A 12,618-nucleotide genomic window follows, 5' to 3' on the forward strand; every position below is an offset into this window, starting at 1 on the left:
GGGGTTAAGCCCGCAACCCAGGCATGTGCCCTCGACCGGAATCGAACCCGGGACCCTTCAGTCCACAGGCCAATGCTCTATCCACTGAGCCAAAGCGGCTAGGGCTGTCCTCCTTATTTTAAGAATGTGGGTCTCATTTATTCTTTACTCATGTGTATTTATTACACACACACAAGCACACACACTCACACACTCTTATCCTCATTGAAGGAGGCACTCACTTGCCAGCCTGAGGCTAAACAAGCCTAAAAGTGTGAGATTAATGGGGACCCTCTTTGTGCCCGAGGGGACTGTTTGGCTCTTTGGGGGTCTTCACTCCTCTTAGCCCAGAAATGTTTCCTGAAGTCATCACTAACAGGAGTCATGGTCAGGACAGAGTTTCTGCCTATAAATCCCTCACTTGCTCTTTGATAGGCCATGAAGGAAAGCAGGTGTACTATTTTTGATGGCAACTTGTTACTGGGTCCTCTGTAACTGTGCTGATGGAAAAGCTCCTGTCTTCGTTCCCGGCTAGAACAGGACACCTCCTGTCCGTACAGGGGTGCGTGGTGTACACTGTGGAATTGATTCCTGCGGGCGCATTCTGTCGTTCGCAGGTTTGCAGTTGCAACTCCAGAGGAGCTGGCTGTCAATAACGATGACTGTGCCATCTGCTGGGACTCCATGCAGGCTGCACGGAAGCTGCCCTGTGGCCATCTCTTCCACAAGTAGGAGCTCCGGGAAGGGCCACGTGGGATTGGCCTTCTGCCTGGGACATGGGGGTGCCTTTGTGCCGGGCTCAGTATGAATCCTAGCAGGGGAGTTGGGGACGTTACCTCAGACGGACCAGGTGCCCTTCAGGATTTTGAAGAGAAGGCCAAGGTTATGACGGCGTTAGCAGCGAATGTAGCGTGAGAGAACAGATCGTTGGAGTAGAGAATAATTCAGCCACGTGCATTTTCAGGTGCTCAAATAGGGCTCGGAAGGGTGATGGTGAGCCGTGTGATGAAGTTGTATTGGAGAAGGGTCTTGGTAGATGACCATGTATGTGAATGAATTAATGTTCACAGCCGAACATTCTAGGAGTATGTTAGAGTGAAGAGGTAATGTCAACAGATGTTTCTCAACATTTAAATCTCACCTAGTGGTAAATAGAAAGTAAAGTTACAACACATTTGATACATTCAGAGTACTTCTGGTGAGTCCTCACAAAATATGCTAAGGAGATGTGATTTTGCACTTTTTGGCAGCTCCTGTCTTCGTTCCTGGCTAGAACAAGACACCTCCTGTCCGACGTGCAGAATGTCTCTGAACATCGCTGACAATGATCGCGTCAGGGAGGACCATCCAGGAGAGAACTTGGATGAGAACTTGGTTCCTGTGGCAGCCGCTGAAGGCAGACCACGCTTAAACCAGCACAACCACTTCTTCCACTTCGACGGTGAGCGGGTTTCAACCTCTGAAACAGTACCCAGGGGGTTGATGCTGTTGCAGTTATGAACTGCCCTGACAGGCCATTGTAATACAGTATTTCAGTTTTAATTGAGAACATTCAGAAGGTATCGATAGCGCCGAGGGGTTATTGTGGACCAGGCATTCTGCTGGATTCTGTGTGAAGGTGGCTGGCTGGGCAGGGAGGAGGAGGAGTGGGATGGGCTCAGGCGTGCCTCCCAGGAGCGCTCCTGACCACTGTACTAGCTGGTGACCGTTTGTTCGCTGGTGTGGTGCTCACGCCTGGGGCGCAGGGTCACGAGCCGCCTTCCCAGTGGGGTCTCAAGCAGAAGCAGAGCTGGGCCCTGTTCGTTTGCCCGCAGATACCAACGTTCTGCCGCCCAGCAGCGGGGAGGAGCGAGAATAGGAACCACACTTAAAGTTCCAAGGCCTGGGGCACCATGTCAGGGGCTGTGGATCATCCTGTCATTCACACTGTCAGATTCCATAAATCCCAGTACTAAATTGGATGCGTTCACATTTCTCCTGGCATTCTCTTAGGAGGAGTGCTGTTCAGATCTCTACACCGGTGCTGTCTCTGTTTCAGGGTCCCGGATTGCAAGTTGGCTGCCGAGCTTTTCAGTCGAAGTGATGCACACCACCAACATTCTAGGCATCACGCAGGCGAGCAACTCCCAGCTTAACGCAATGGTAGGGACTGCCCGCTGCTCGGAGAAGAGCTTAGTGATGGGAGGGGAGGGGAAGGGAGGCTAGACACGTGGGTGCTGAGAGCGACCTGGTTGGTCCTAACTTCGCTCTGGCAGAACGGCAGAATTTTTAGGGGCATTTTAGTTATTCACTGAGATCACTCAGATTCTTGTGTTTTACATTGGTTTGCAAAATTCTTTTTTACTTTGTGGTAGATCCTTTTCTGGGTACTGCGAAGTTCATTCTGTTGTGATCTAGACCAATCTTGGACTCTCCTGATTTTAGCCAAAATAGTTAGTGGGGGAATTATTGACTGGAGTGAATGATGTGCCTTTTATTAACAATTGTGCTAGGCCTACCAAATGTGTTTTTTTTAATTAAAAAATAAATATTTTTATTGACTTCAGAGAGGAAGGGAGAGGGAGAGTGGGATAGAAAGATCAATGATGAGAGAGAATCATTGATTGGCACATCCCCCACTGGGGATCAAGCCCACAACCCGGGCATGTGCCCTTGACCGGACTCAAACCTGGGACCCTTCAGTCCCAGGCTGATGCTCTATCCACTGAGCCAAACCGGCTAGGGCTAGATTCTTTGCATTTTTTCTAACCTTTGTCACATGGTGAATTATTTTGCAGTGTTGGAGAAACATGTTGAACCATGGTTGAAATTTAGTCTTCATTGTGATAATAAATGCAGGAGTGTTAACATGCATCCTACCTTAGTCCTTCTTGAATAGGACCTCTGGCTGATGTGGGTAAGCCTGCCCAGTACTTCAGCAGGTCATTAGTCATTTGCTCATTTATTCATTAACCTTAATGTATTTTTTTTAACAAATTTGTAATGAAAGCTTGCGACAGGCGATACATGATGTGAACAAGTAAACAAGGTGGGAGTGTTATTCTAGTTGGGGAGACTGACTGTAAACAGATGAGGTCATGCTGATGGGTGAGTGCTCTGAAGGCGGTGAGGCAGGGATGTGCAGGGGGTGGTAAAGGCCTCGGCATCAGACCCTTGAGAGAAATGATCAGGGTGAACCCTGAACCCTGCACAAAGCTCCGCTTGAAGTCACCGTTGGGGTTGGAGAGGGCAGGTGCACCTCGACAACCAGCTGACATTCCTCTCTGTTGCCCTGACTGAGGCTCAGTCAGAGGAGGCATTCTGAGAAGTTCTCTCTGACGAGGTGATACTTAAACTGAGACACGGAGGATGAGAGGAGGCAGATCGGAGGGGCCATGGCCACGAGGGGACGGAACTAAGCAGAAGGTGGCCAGTCAAGGCTGTGGGAATTCTCAGAAGACGAGGTTGGAGAAGTGCATGTGGACATGGCAGTGGAAGTGGTCGATTAGCTGGAGAACAACAGCCATTTGTGTGGCCTGAGGTGTTGAATACAAGGTTGTGGTGGATTGAAAACTGCATGCAAGCGGAAGAAACGACAGTGCCTGACCGTATGCTATAAAAGGGAGCAGAGATGTGGTAGCTTGCTGGGGAGGAGGCATCAGGGGAGCTTTTTTGTTGTAGGTTTTTTTCCCAAACATCTTTGAACAGGTCATTTATTCACAACTTTCAAAACCTGCAGAGGAGGATCAAGTGAAGTCACGCTGGCACTCAGCCAGGCCGTCGGCAGTTGAGGGTGGCACTGAGATGGGCTGGAGCCGAATGCGGCCTCTCCCGGCTCGTGTCGGGCTCTGTGTGGAGACGGGTCAGGCAGCCGTGAAGCCGTGCAGGTGGCTCACGTCACCTGCCTCCTTACAAGACCAGAATGGCGTTCCTGGCGTTGGTGTGTAGAATTCTCCTCCGGGAACAGCCTCTTTTGAGCATAACTAACTCACAAGAAGCACCCGTTTTTTATGACGGTCCAATGTTTAACTTACTGGGTTCTCTGGAAGGAGAGCTTTGGTCAAATAAAGTGAATCTTGGGCATTTTTAACTTGGGAAATGAGGGAAGCTGTTGAGCAGTAGGGATGAATGTCAGCTGGTTGTCGAGGTGCACCTGCCCTCTCCCACCCCAACAGAGACTTAAGCAGAGCTTTGTGCAGGGTTCAGGGTTCACCCTGATCTTCTCTCTCAAGGCCCTGACGCTGAGGCTCATTCCCCCTCTTTGTGCAGTTCTAGCAGCATGTTCCTTAGGAGCCACTACTCTCCTGATAGTAGACTTTACTGTACCCTATAGCAATTATATTTTTCCTTTCCCCCCCTTTTTCCACCAATAAAACCTTGACTGTAAAGTAATATACGGAAGTAGAAAACAAGGTCTGGAGCCTCTTGGATGAAAGTCTGAGTGGTGGTGTGCTGACCCTGGTGCCTGCTCCCCACTCGCACGCACCTAACCTGGAGCCCTAAGTGGACTGGCATTTCTAGAGTGCAGGTTTCAACCACGACTCCAGAGCGATATTAGCAGTTCACAGTCCTTTTTTAAAAAAAAAAAATTTTTTTTAATGATTTCAGAGAGGAAGGGAGAGGGAGAGATAGATAGAAACATCAGTGATGACAGAGAATCATTGATTGGCTACCTCCTGCACACTGCACACTGGGGATCGAACCCACAATCCAGGCATGTGCCCTTGACTGGAATCCAACCTGGTACCCCAGTCCACAGACCGACGTTCTATCCACTGAGCCAAACTGGCTAGGGCTAGCAATTCACATTTTTTAGAATCCTTTTTATTCAAATTAAGGTATTATTTACATACAGTAAATTCACTCTTTTCAGTATCCAGTTCTGTGAGTTTTGTCAAACTCACATAGTTGTGTAACTACCACCATTATCAACACAGAGAACAGTTCCATTCCCCTTCCCCCCAAATTCCATGGTGCCCCTTTGTAATCACTTTCTCTCCCCACCTCCACCCTCTGGCAACCACTATAATTTTGCTATTCCAAAGTGTCATATAAATGGACTTTTTGAGTTGGGATTCTTTCATGTGACATAATGCATTTGAATTTCACCCATGGGGTGTGAATCAGAAGTTTGTTCCTTTTTGGAACTATGTCTTTAAGGAGAACACATTTTTATACCCAACTTAATGCGCACTTTTAAAAACTGGAATATTCTCGTTGAGCCTGTTTTAGGATCCAGTTGGACTTCTGTCCCTTTTTATTTTCAAATCGATGTCTCAAGTTATCTGTTGCATCCTGAGAAGTATAAAAGGGAGTGTGGTTGCATGGTGATCTGCAGAATAGAAGTGGCCCCTTACCTTTGCTTTCATGGCAGATGCCAAGTTCAGTGCCCAGAGCCTGCCACACCAGGCCCTCCGGGAGGAGCTGTTGAGAGTGAACATTTCTGTGGCCTTTACCTTTGTATTCCTATAGGCTCATCAGATCCAAGAGATGTTTCCCCAGGTCCCATACCCGCTCGTGCTGCAGGACCTCCAGCTGACACGCTCAGTTGAAATAACCACAGACAACATTTTAGAAGGACGGATTCAAGTACCTTTTCCCACACAGGTGAACCGGGGTCTTAAGCATGACAAAGGGATTCTGTCTTCACAAAGATTTGATCCTCTAGAGACTTTTAGTTACTTTAACAACTAGATATTATTTATGATTTAATGAAGGGTTTCTGAAATTTGCCTAATGACTTTCCAAATTATGACTGAGAACAGACCTACCAAAGAGGCTCGGATTAAGACAGGAACAAATGTATTTAGATCATTATTTTTTTTGAGTGTGTGTAGACATACCCTGCAAACCAGCCTACCCTTGTCAGACCAGCAGGTCATATCATTGGTTCCTTTTGGACAAGGATTGGCATCCTTTTTCTGTGAAGGGCAGATAGGACTATTTTAGGCTTGGTGGTCCTTACAGCCTCTTTGTAACTTCTCACCTGTACCCTCATAGCACGAAGGCAGCTGTGGAGCACATGTAAATGAACGCAGCTGTGTTCTAGTGAAGCATGAGTTATAAAAGCAGGTGGAGGGTGAATCTGGCCCACGGGCTGTAGTTTGCCAACCCGTCTCTAGGAGATCACGCCCTCGGCCCCGTCGGCTGTGCACATCGGCATGGTTTTCCATTCGTTACAGTAGCTATGTGAGGCTTGTGCTCTTGGCTTTTCTAAAAGGTCCGGTTTCCTGGCCCACCTAGATAATCAAAGCCTAAGCGGCTGTTACAGCAGAACAACTGGTCGCTATCACGTGCACTGACCACCAGGGGCAGACACTCAATGTAGGAGCTGCCCCCTGGTGGTCAGTGTGCCCCCACAGGGGGAGCCGCCGCTCAGCTAGAAGCCGGGCTCATGAGCCTCTCCCACCTCTGCAGCAGCACTAAGGAGCAGTGAGCCGAGTGGTAAGAAGCCTGCCACTAAGGAGCAGCGAGCCGAGCCGTAAGGAGCCAGGGATCTGGATTGCGGGGATCGGGCCTAAGCCAGCAGAAGGATATCTCCTAAGGGGTCCCAGACTGTGAGAGGGCACAGGCTGGGCTGAGGGACACCTCACCCCAGTGCACAAATTTTGTGCACCAGGCCTCTAGTCACATATAACCCCATTGATGGGTACAAGAAATGTTAACATGTTAAAGGAAAGCTTTGTGGCAGACCAGAGAATCATCTATCAAGAAATTATTCAACTTCTATATATAAAAACATGGAAACCTCTGAATAAAACCCCAATACTTGAGAATCTTTGAAGGGAGTGGGCCTGGATTCGGCATCAAGTGGGCTGGGATACTCACTGTGGCTCACTGGTCCTTGCCTGTTTGACCTTGCTGTTGGCTTTGGGTGTCCCAGCTGCAGACCCCGGGACAAGGATTCAGTAATTAATTTGGGAAGTGTCCCAGGAAACAGGCGGCTCGTGGGGCTGTGAGAAGAGGAAGGGAAGGTGGCTAGTAAAGCGTTGGCTATCAAGCAGGTTCCGGGCGGGGCTGACGACAGCTGATCCCATGGGGGGCTTCTGGGATCCAGTTTTTTAATGCATTGTCCCTCCTGACAGCAGAGGAGCTGCTGTGTAGACACCAATTCCCAAAAGTTGTTGGTTGAGGGCTGAAATGAAAAGAAAACAGCTCCTGTTTCACAGACGCTAAGATGAATGAGGCGGTCAGAGCAGGGCTTCCCCGGAGTGTGTAGTCGTGTGGCCTGCTGCTGTCATTTTGTTGCTGTGCCATTACTGGTATTAGAAGGGACACGGTCTGCAGTCGTAGCAGCGTTGCCATTTCTGGGAGCTGTAGGCCTTGTTGGGGCTCAGACCGGCGGGACCTTGGCTCCCTCTGCCTCCACTTTGGGCTCGGACGGCTCTGGACTGACTGGTGCTGTCTCTTTCAGCGGTCAGATGGCATCAGACCTGCATTGAACAGTCCTGCGGACAGGCCAAACGGTGACCTGGACGAGGGAGAGGCTGCGGCCCAGGTGAGGCCTGACGCCAGAGGGAGGGAGAGTCCGGGGCTGGGGAGGAGATGTGTGTGCCTGGCAGTGGTCTTCGGTCCTGCCTTTTACAGAGTTCGTGAGGCTCAGGGCAAGAGCCTGAGAGAGGGCGTGCACCACGTCTGTCTCCGGGTTTAAGGTGAACCCCCCGCGCAGGCTGCCTCACCTGTGCGCATCCTCCTCCACTCACCACCAGTTCTTTCTAACCTCCCGTAGGCTCAGGCTCAGGCTCAGGCAGAGAGAGCTTAGGATGGGCCATGTGACCCCAGTGTGTGTGTGTGTCCCTGTGTCTGTCATTTTCTCTGATATCTCCCTGCCCCCTCAGGTACCAGAAACCTTGACTGTACTTGGGAACTTGAGCTGACTCTTTATGACCACCCCTCCCTTCATGGGGTCACATCCCCCTCTGAGGGGTTCTCTTGGGCAGGACCCATCCACAGAGCAAGTGGAATCAAACTTGCTCTCCTCACACACTGATTTCTCAGTGTGTTGGTTACCACCAGTCCCGCTGTGCCCCAAACTCGAGGGATATGAGTCAGGCGACACTGTTGTGAAATCTCCTCACTTGCTTGGCCGAGGCGGAGGGAGGTGAGGGTGCAGGTGACGGAGAAGCTCTCAGGCCTGTCCTCGGCCTCTTCCCCTCGTCCCTGTCGTGGCCGGGAGGCGGCTGCCATGCTGACACGGGGCGGCTGGGTCTGTGTCTGCTCAGGAGCATACATGCTTGGCACCTGCGTGAGCATGTGGGGGCCCAAACTGAGAGAGTCCCATGTTTATATCCTGTTACACAAGGAACCACATGATCTTATATCTGTTTAAAAAGATCCTTAGAATTTACCCTCTTTATCTGCTTGGCTGTTTGCAGAGCCAGGAGAGGATATAAAATTTGTGTGGTGAGCATAAGACTTGTTTAAATTTTAGAGCAGTTATTAGAATTGAACAGAAAATTCCCAGAATGCAAAGCGGTGGTGAACGTTTTTCTTTCCAAGAGTGCAGTCTCCAGGCATGGGTGTAATTGTTTACCTGTTCAGTGTGAGTCAGGTTCTGCTGTTACTGGTGCCCACGCCCCACGCGTGGCCTCCCTGTGGGTCCCGGAGATTGCTCTCCGGGGCCTCTGGCCAGGGGGGCATCTGCCTGTGCTCACCCGGCCCCTGCTTCCTCCTGTGCAGGCGGAGCGCGTGCCGCTGGCCCTCAGTCCTCGGCTGGAGGAGGCGCTGGACCTCAGCGAGGTGGAGGCAGAGCCCAGCGAGGGGGAGGACTTCGAGGCCCGGGGGAGCCGCTTCTCCAAGTCGGCCGACGAGAGGCAGCGCATGCTGGTCCAGCGCAAGGACGACCTCCTGCAGCAGGCGCGGAAGTGAGTGCCGGTCTGAACCCCGGGCAGAGCCAGCGGCCCCAGGCCCTTGTCACGTCAGGCCCACAGCGGTCTTCTCAGACAGGTGCCAACGTGGACAACCACTCCATGTCACCTAGACCGGGGTCCTCACACTTTTCACACGGGGCCAGTTCACTGTCCCTCAGACCGTGGGAGGGCCGGACTATAGTTTAAAAAAACTATGAACAAATTCCTATGCACACTGCACATACCTTATTTTGAAGTAAAAAAACAAAACGGCAGAAACACCCGCATGTGGCCCGCGGGCCGAGGTTTGAGGACGCCTGGGTGACAGTCGGGCTTTAAACCTCTCGAGAAACCAGAGGATCTGGTAACATTGGGCTCCACTGGTGACTTCCGGCGGCTGCCGCGTCGCCCGTCTTCTCTGACATCTTCGGCCACGGGTACCCGGACAGCGCTCTTGTGCCGCGTGCTCTGAGCTCTCCCCATTCATTATTTGGACTCTCTTGGCCGCTCTGAGAGGGAGCGCTGTACCTGTACCCATTTGACAGGCTTACAGCTGAAGAGGCGCGACTTGGAGAGGCCAGCGGCGTGCGGCCCAGCCCGGGAGCGCCGGTGCAGCCGGAGCCTGGGCTTCCCCGTGACTGCGGGCTTCGTGGCCAAAGCCGTGGGGCCGGGGCCAGCACCGTGTTCCTCCGAGCAGGGTGGGCCTTGGTGACCAGCTGAGCTGCCTCCTCTGCTCAGGGGCAGGGGCGGGACTTCCTCCTGGGGCAGAGCTGAGTGACAGCTGCGGGAAGGTGCCTGGAAAAGGAGGGGTGGAAGAGAGACGCGTCCTGTGTGTTTCTGTGTCTGTTCCAGAGCTTTCCTCGTGCCTCATGCAAATCCTTTGTTTTCTGTTCAAGGCGGTTCTTGAACCGAAGTTCTGAAGATGACTCGGCCTCAGAGAGCTGCCTGGCCTCGGAAGGCGTGACCTCCGACCCTGTGACCCTGCGTCGGAGGATGCTGGCTGCGGCCGCGGAACGGAGACTTCAGAAGCAGCAGACCTCCTAGCGCTTCCCGGCCCTGCCCAGCCGCCGCCCCGCGCGGCGCGCCCGCCGAGGAGGCCTCGCCCGCCCGCCCGCTGTCTGAAGGGGCCGGACTGCGTTGCCGCTGTACAAAGCATGTCCTCATAGTGTTCGGACAGCTGACAAATGTAACCCTTTTCGTAACCCTTTCTGTGTGACATTTCTCCTCGTTAGAAACACTGCACATGTTCAATCTGGGCGTGATCTCCCTGGCAGTGCCTGGACTTCTTGGGGGGGGCGAGGCCAGGAGGCAGCGGGCAGCCAGAGGCCCCGCAGCCGGCACTTTGATGACTGCTTTATGCACAAGTCACACCCAGTGCTGGTGTCTCAGCCCCCGATCTGGCAGGAAGTGGGGATGGGGGCCGGTTCATGACGAGTGGGATATGCAGCGGGAGCCCACGCCACACCACTGGAGGGTCTGTCTCCTGCTGTCCTTAGAGGCGTTCAGAGTGGCACGGGGGCCGGAACCGGGCTCCTGGACCCCGGGGCCGCAAGGCATCTTGGAAAAATAACTCTTGGTTTGATCCCTGGAGCAGCCAGGGTAGCGAGTGAGCGGGTGACCCGTGTGTCCCAGGCCATCCGGGACTTCCTTTCTGAGCCCCAACCAAAGCTGGTTTTATTTCCGTTTATGCCGGTGCTGCTGCATCTCACGTGTTCACCCTGCGTGTCTGTCCGCTCCTCTGCATGTCAGTGGCCCCCAGGTGTGTGTGTGGGGAGACAGCACGGAGGGGTTGCGCAGCAAGCTTTGGTTTATGGTTTGAATTCCTTGGTCAAGTAAATTAGGCACTGCCAGCGGCTGTGGGTTTGTCCTTGGAGAAAATGTGGGCCTTAGAGATGGAGAGGACATTCGGGAGGGCTTTGCTGGAGAAATAAAAGCTACCTTTCTGTCTTCTCTGGAGCCCTTCATTCTCATTACTGTTCCTGTTGGTGTAAACGCGGAAAGGTAAGATATGGCATCCACCTGCTTGGAGCAGACGCAGGTCCTGGCCCTTTGCAAATCCATCCCACATTAACTTGAAGGATTTGAAACATGCAGTGATAGGTTACATAGTTCAGTTTTATGTCCTATCGGATTAAGTTTTTTTTTCTCCTTAATGTTTGAAAACAGTTCTGATAGTCCTTTGGGGGAGAATACAGTATTACCTAAAATTATTGGCAAAGTTAAATGTATTTTAAACGGAAAGTTTCTAGAATGTTGAAAAGTAATTGAAAAAAGAGTGATGAGTAAATGTCTAGGCCAAGATAATTTATTTCAATAAACCTTTCAGAAGCCTTACCTTTAAAACGCTGTTAGTACATTTCTGTGATTTTAAAAAAAACAAAATGTGTTTTGTTTTGCTGAGAGCATAGCTGTTTGTTTTTATGTAAAACAATAATAATAATAAAAAGCAATCTCGATTCTTAGTGTGCTGTGTGCCGCTGGAGCTGCGGCGTTGCCTCCAGAGGAGCCGTTGCTGGATCCCATGTGGAGGGTGTGCTGTTTTGGGTGGAGGGTTTCCCATCCTTATGCCTGCGGGGGCGCTGATTAAAGATGGCATTGCGTGTTTCAGAGGTGTGAGCAGAGGAATTGTTTGAAGGCAGTTTGAGGTCTTGAAACAGTGGCACCTCGCAGTGTGACAGTGATGGAAGCCGGGCGTGGTGCCTTACCAGCTTCGAGTGACCCAGGAGAGAAGTCCTAGACTCATGGCTAGATTCTGCATCTGGATAGCTAAGGATTCTGGGTACTACCCACTCAGCTTTTGTCACTTCTTGGGGGCGTCTGGGATAGATGCCAAGGGCAGTGGCAGGAGCTAGACCAGTCCCCTCGGGTCCCTGTCCCATGGCCTCTCCCTGTCCTGGCTGCCTCCAGGTCAGGGAGCCTGTGTGCTTTGGAAGTGGTCTGTATTACTCCTTCCATTTCTTTGTGGGGTCCTGTTTTGTTGAGATCTTGGGTTTGGGTCACCAAGTTTTGAGGCTTTTATGTGGACGTTTTGTGTTGCTACAAGTGCTAGGTGCCCAGGTGGCCACTGGGCCTCATTTCCCGCTTGAGCTGAGCACCCAGTGTGCCAGCAGATGTCCTCTCTCGGGGTGGCTCTCCCCATTATGGGAGGGGAGCTGGGAGCCCCGCTGAAACGACCCAGCAGGTAAAAGGAGCCACGGCTTTGCATCGAGCTTGTTCCTGAATAACCTGCCTGCTCGCCCGGACGCCCTCCGTCTGGAAGCCTCGTCTCATCGCCCAGAAGTGGTCCCAAACCCAAGTGGACGTTAGAGCCACTCGGGCTCGGCCCCACGCTCCTCGCTGTAACTGCATCGGCCCCCTGCATCCTTTCCTCAGACGATGCTCCGGACTCATTTTCAGGAAGATCAGGCCAAGAAAGTTCTGTTGGGAGGGAACCCTGCCAGAACACGGCTCACTTTTAGCAAACTTCAATGCCGTATGCTGACGGTCACGGCCAAGCTGTGGCCGGAGTGCAACCTTCCCATCAACAGAGCTGGCGTGGGCCTCCCTGTGTAGGTAAGTTGGGGTGAGGGGGGCTGGTGGGAAAAGCACTGGTGTGGCCTGGCTGACCAGCAGGCTGGTCCTGGCTGAAGAGGGCCAGCTGGTTCTTTGTAACAGGAGGGAACTAGCTTGCTATCTGTCTCTGCAGGAGTATCATCCCCTACCAGTGGCCGGCAAACTGCGGCTCGTGAGCCGTGGTTTGCCGCTCTGTTGACTAATGAGTTTGCCGACCACTGCGTAAGGCATTACCCTTACCCAGAAGTTTAGACTTCAG

General features: G+C 52.1%; 1 protein-coding gene across 1 annotated transcript in view; it reads left to right on the forward strand.

Moving 5' to 3' along the window:
- The window catches only part of AMFR (autocrine motility factor receptor), a 30,723-nt gene extending 19,460 nt beyond the window's left edge, over positions 1-11,263 (forward strand). Inside the window, exons 8-14 of the mRNA XM_079759866.1 lie at positions 597-707; positions 1,230-1,420; positions 2,018-2,121; positions 5,431-5,565; positions 7,373-7,456; positions 8,638-8,822; positions 9,704-11,263. Of these exons, the coding sequence (XP_079615992.1) occupies positions 597-707; positions 1,230-1,420; positions 2,018-2,121; positions 5,431-5,565; positions 7,373-7,456; positions 8,638-8,822; positions 9,704-9,851 (958 nt within the window). The 3' untranslated portion in view covers positions 9,852-11,263. The remainder of the gene's footprint in view (positions 1-596; positions 708-1,229; positions 1,421-2,017; positions 2,122-5,430; positions 5,566-7,372; positions 7,457-8,637; positions 8,823-9,703) is intronic.
- The last annotated feature ends 1,355 nt before the right edge of the window (positions 11,264-12,618 follow it).

The sequence above is a fragment of the Cnephaeus nilssonii genome (assembly GCF_951640355.1).
Source record: "Cnephaeus nilssonii genome assembly, chromosome: 20".
NCBI lineage: Eukaryota > Metazoa > Chordata > Mammalia > Chiroptera > Vespertilionidae > Cnephaeus > Cnephaeus nilssonii.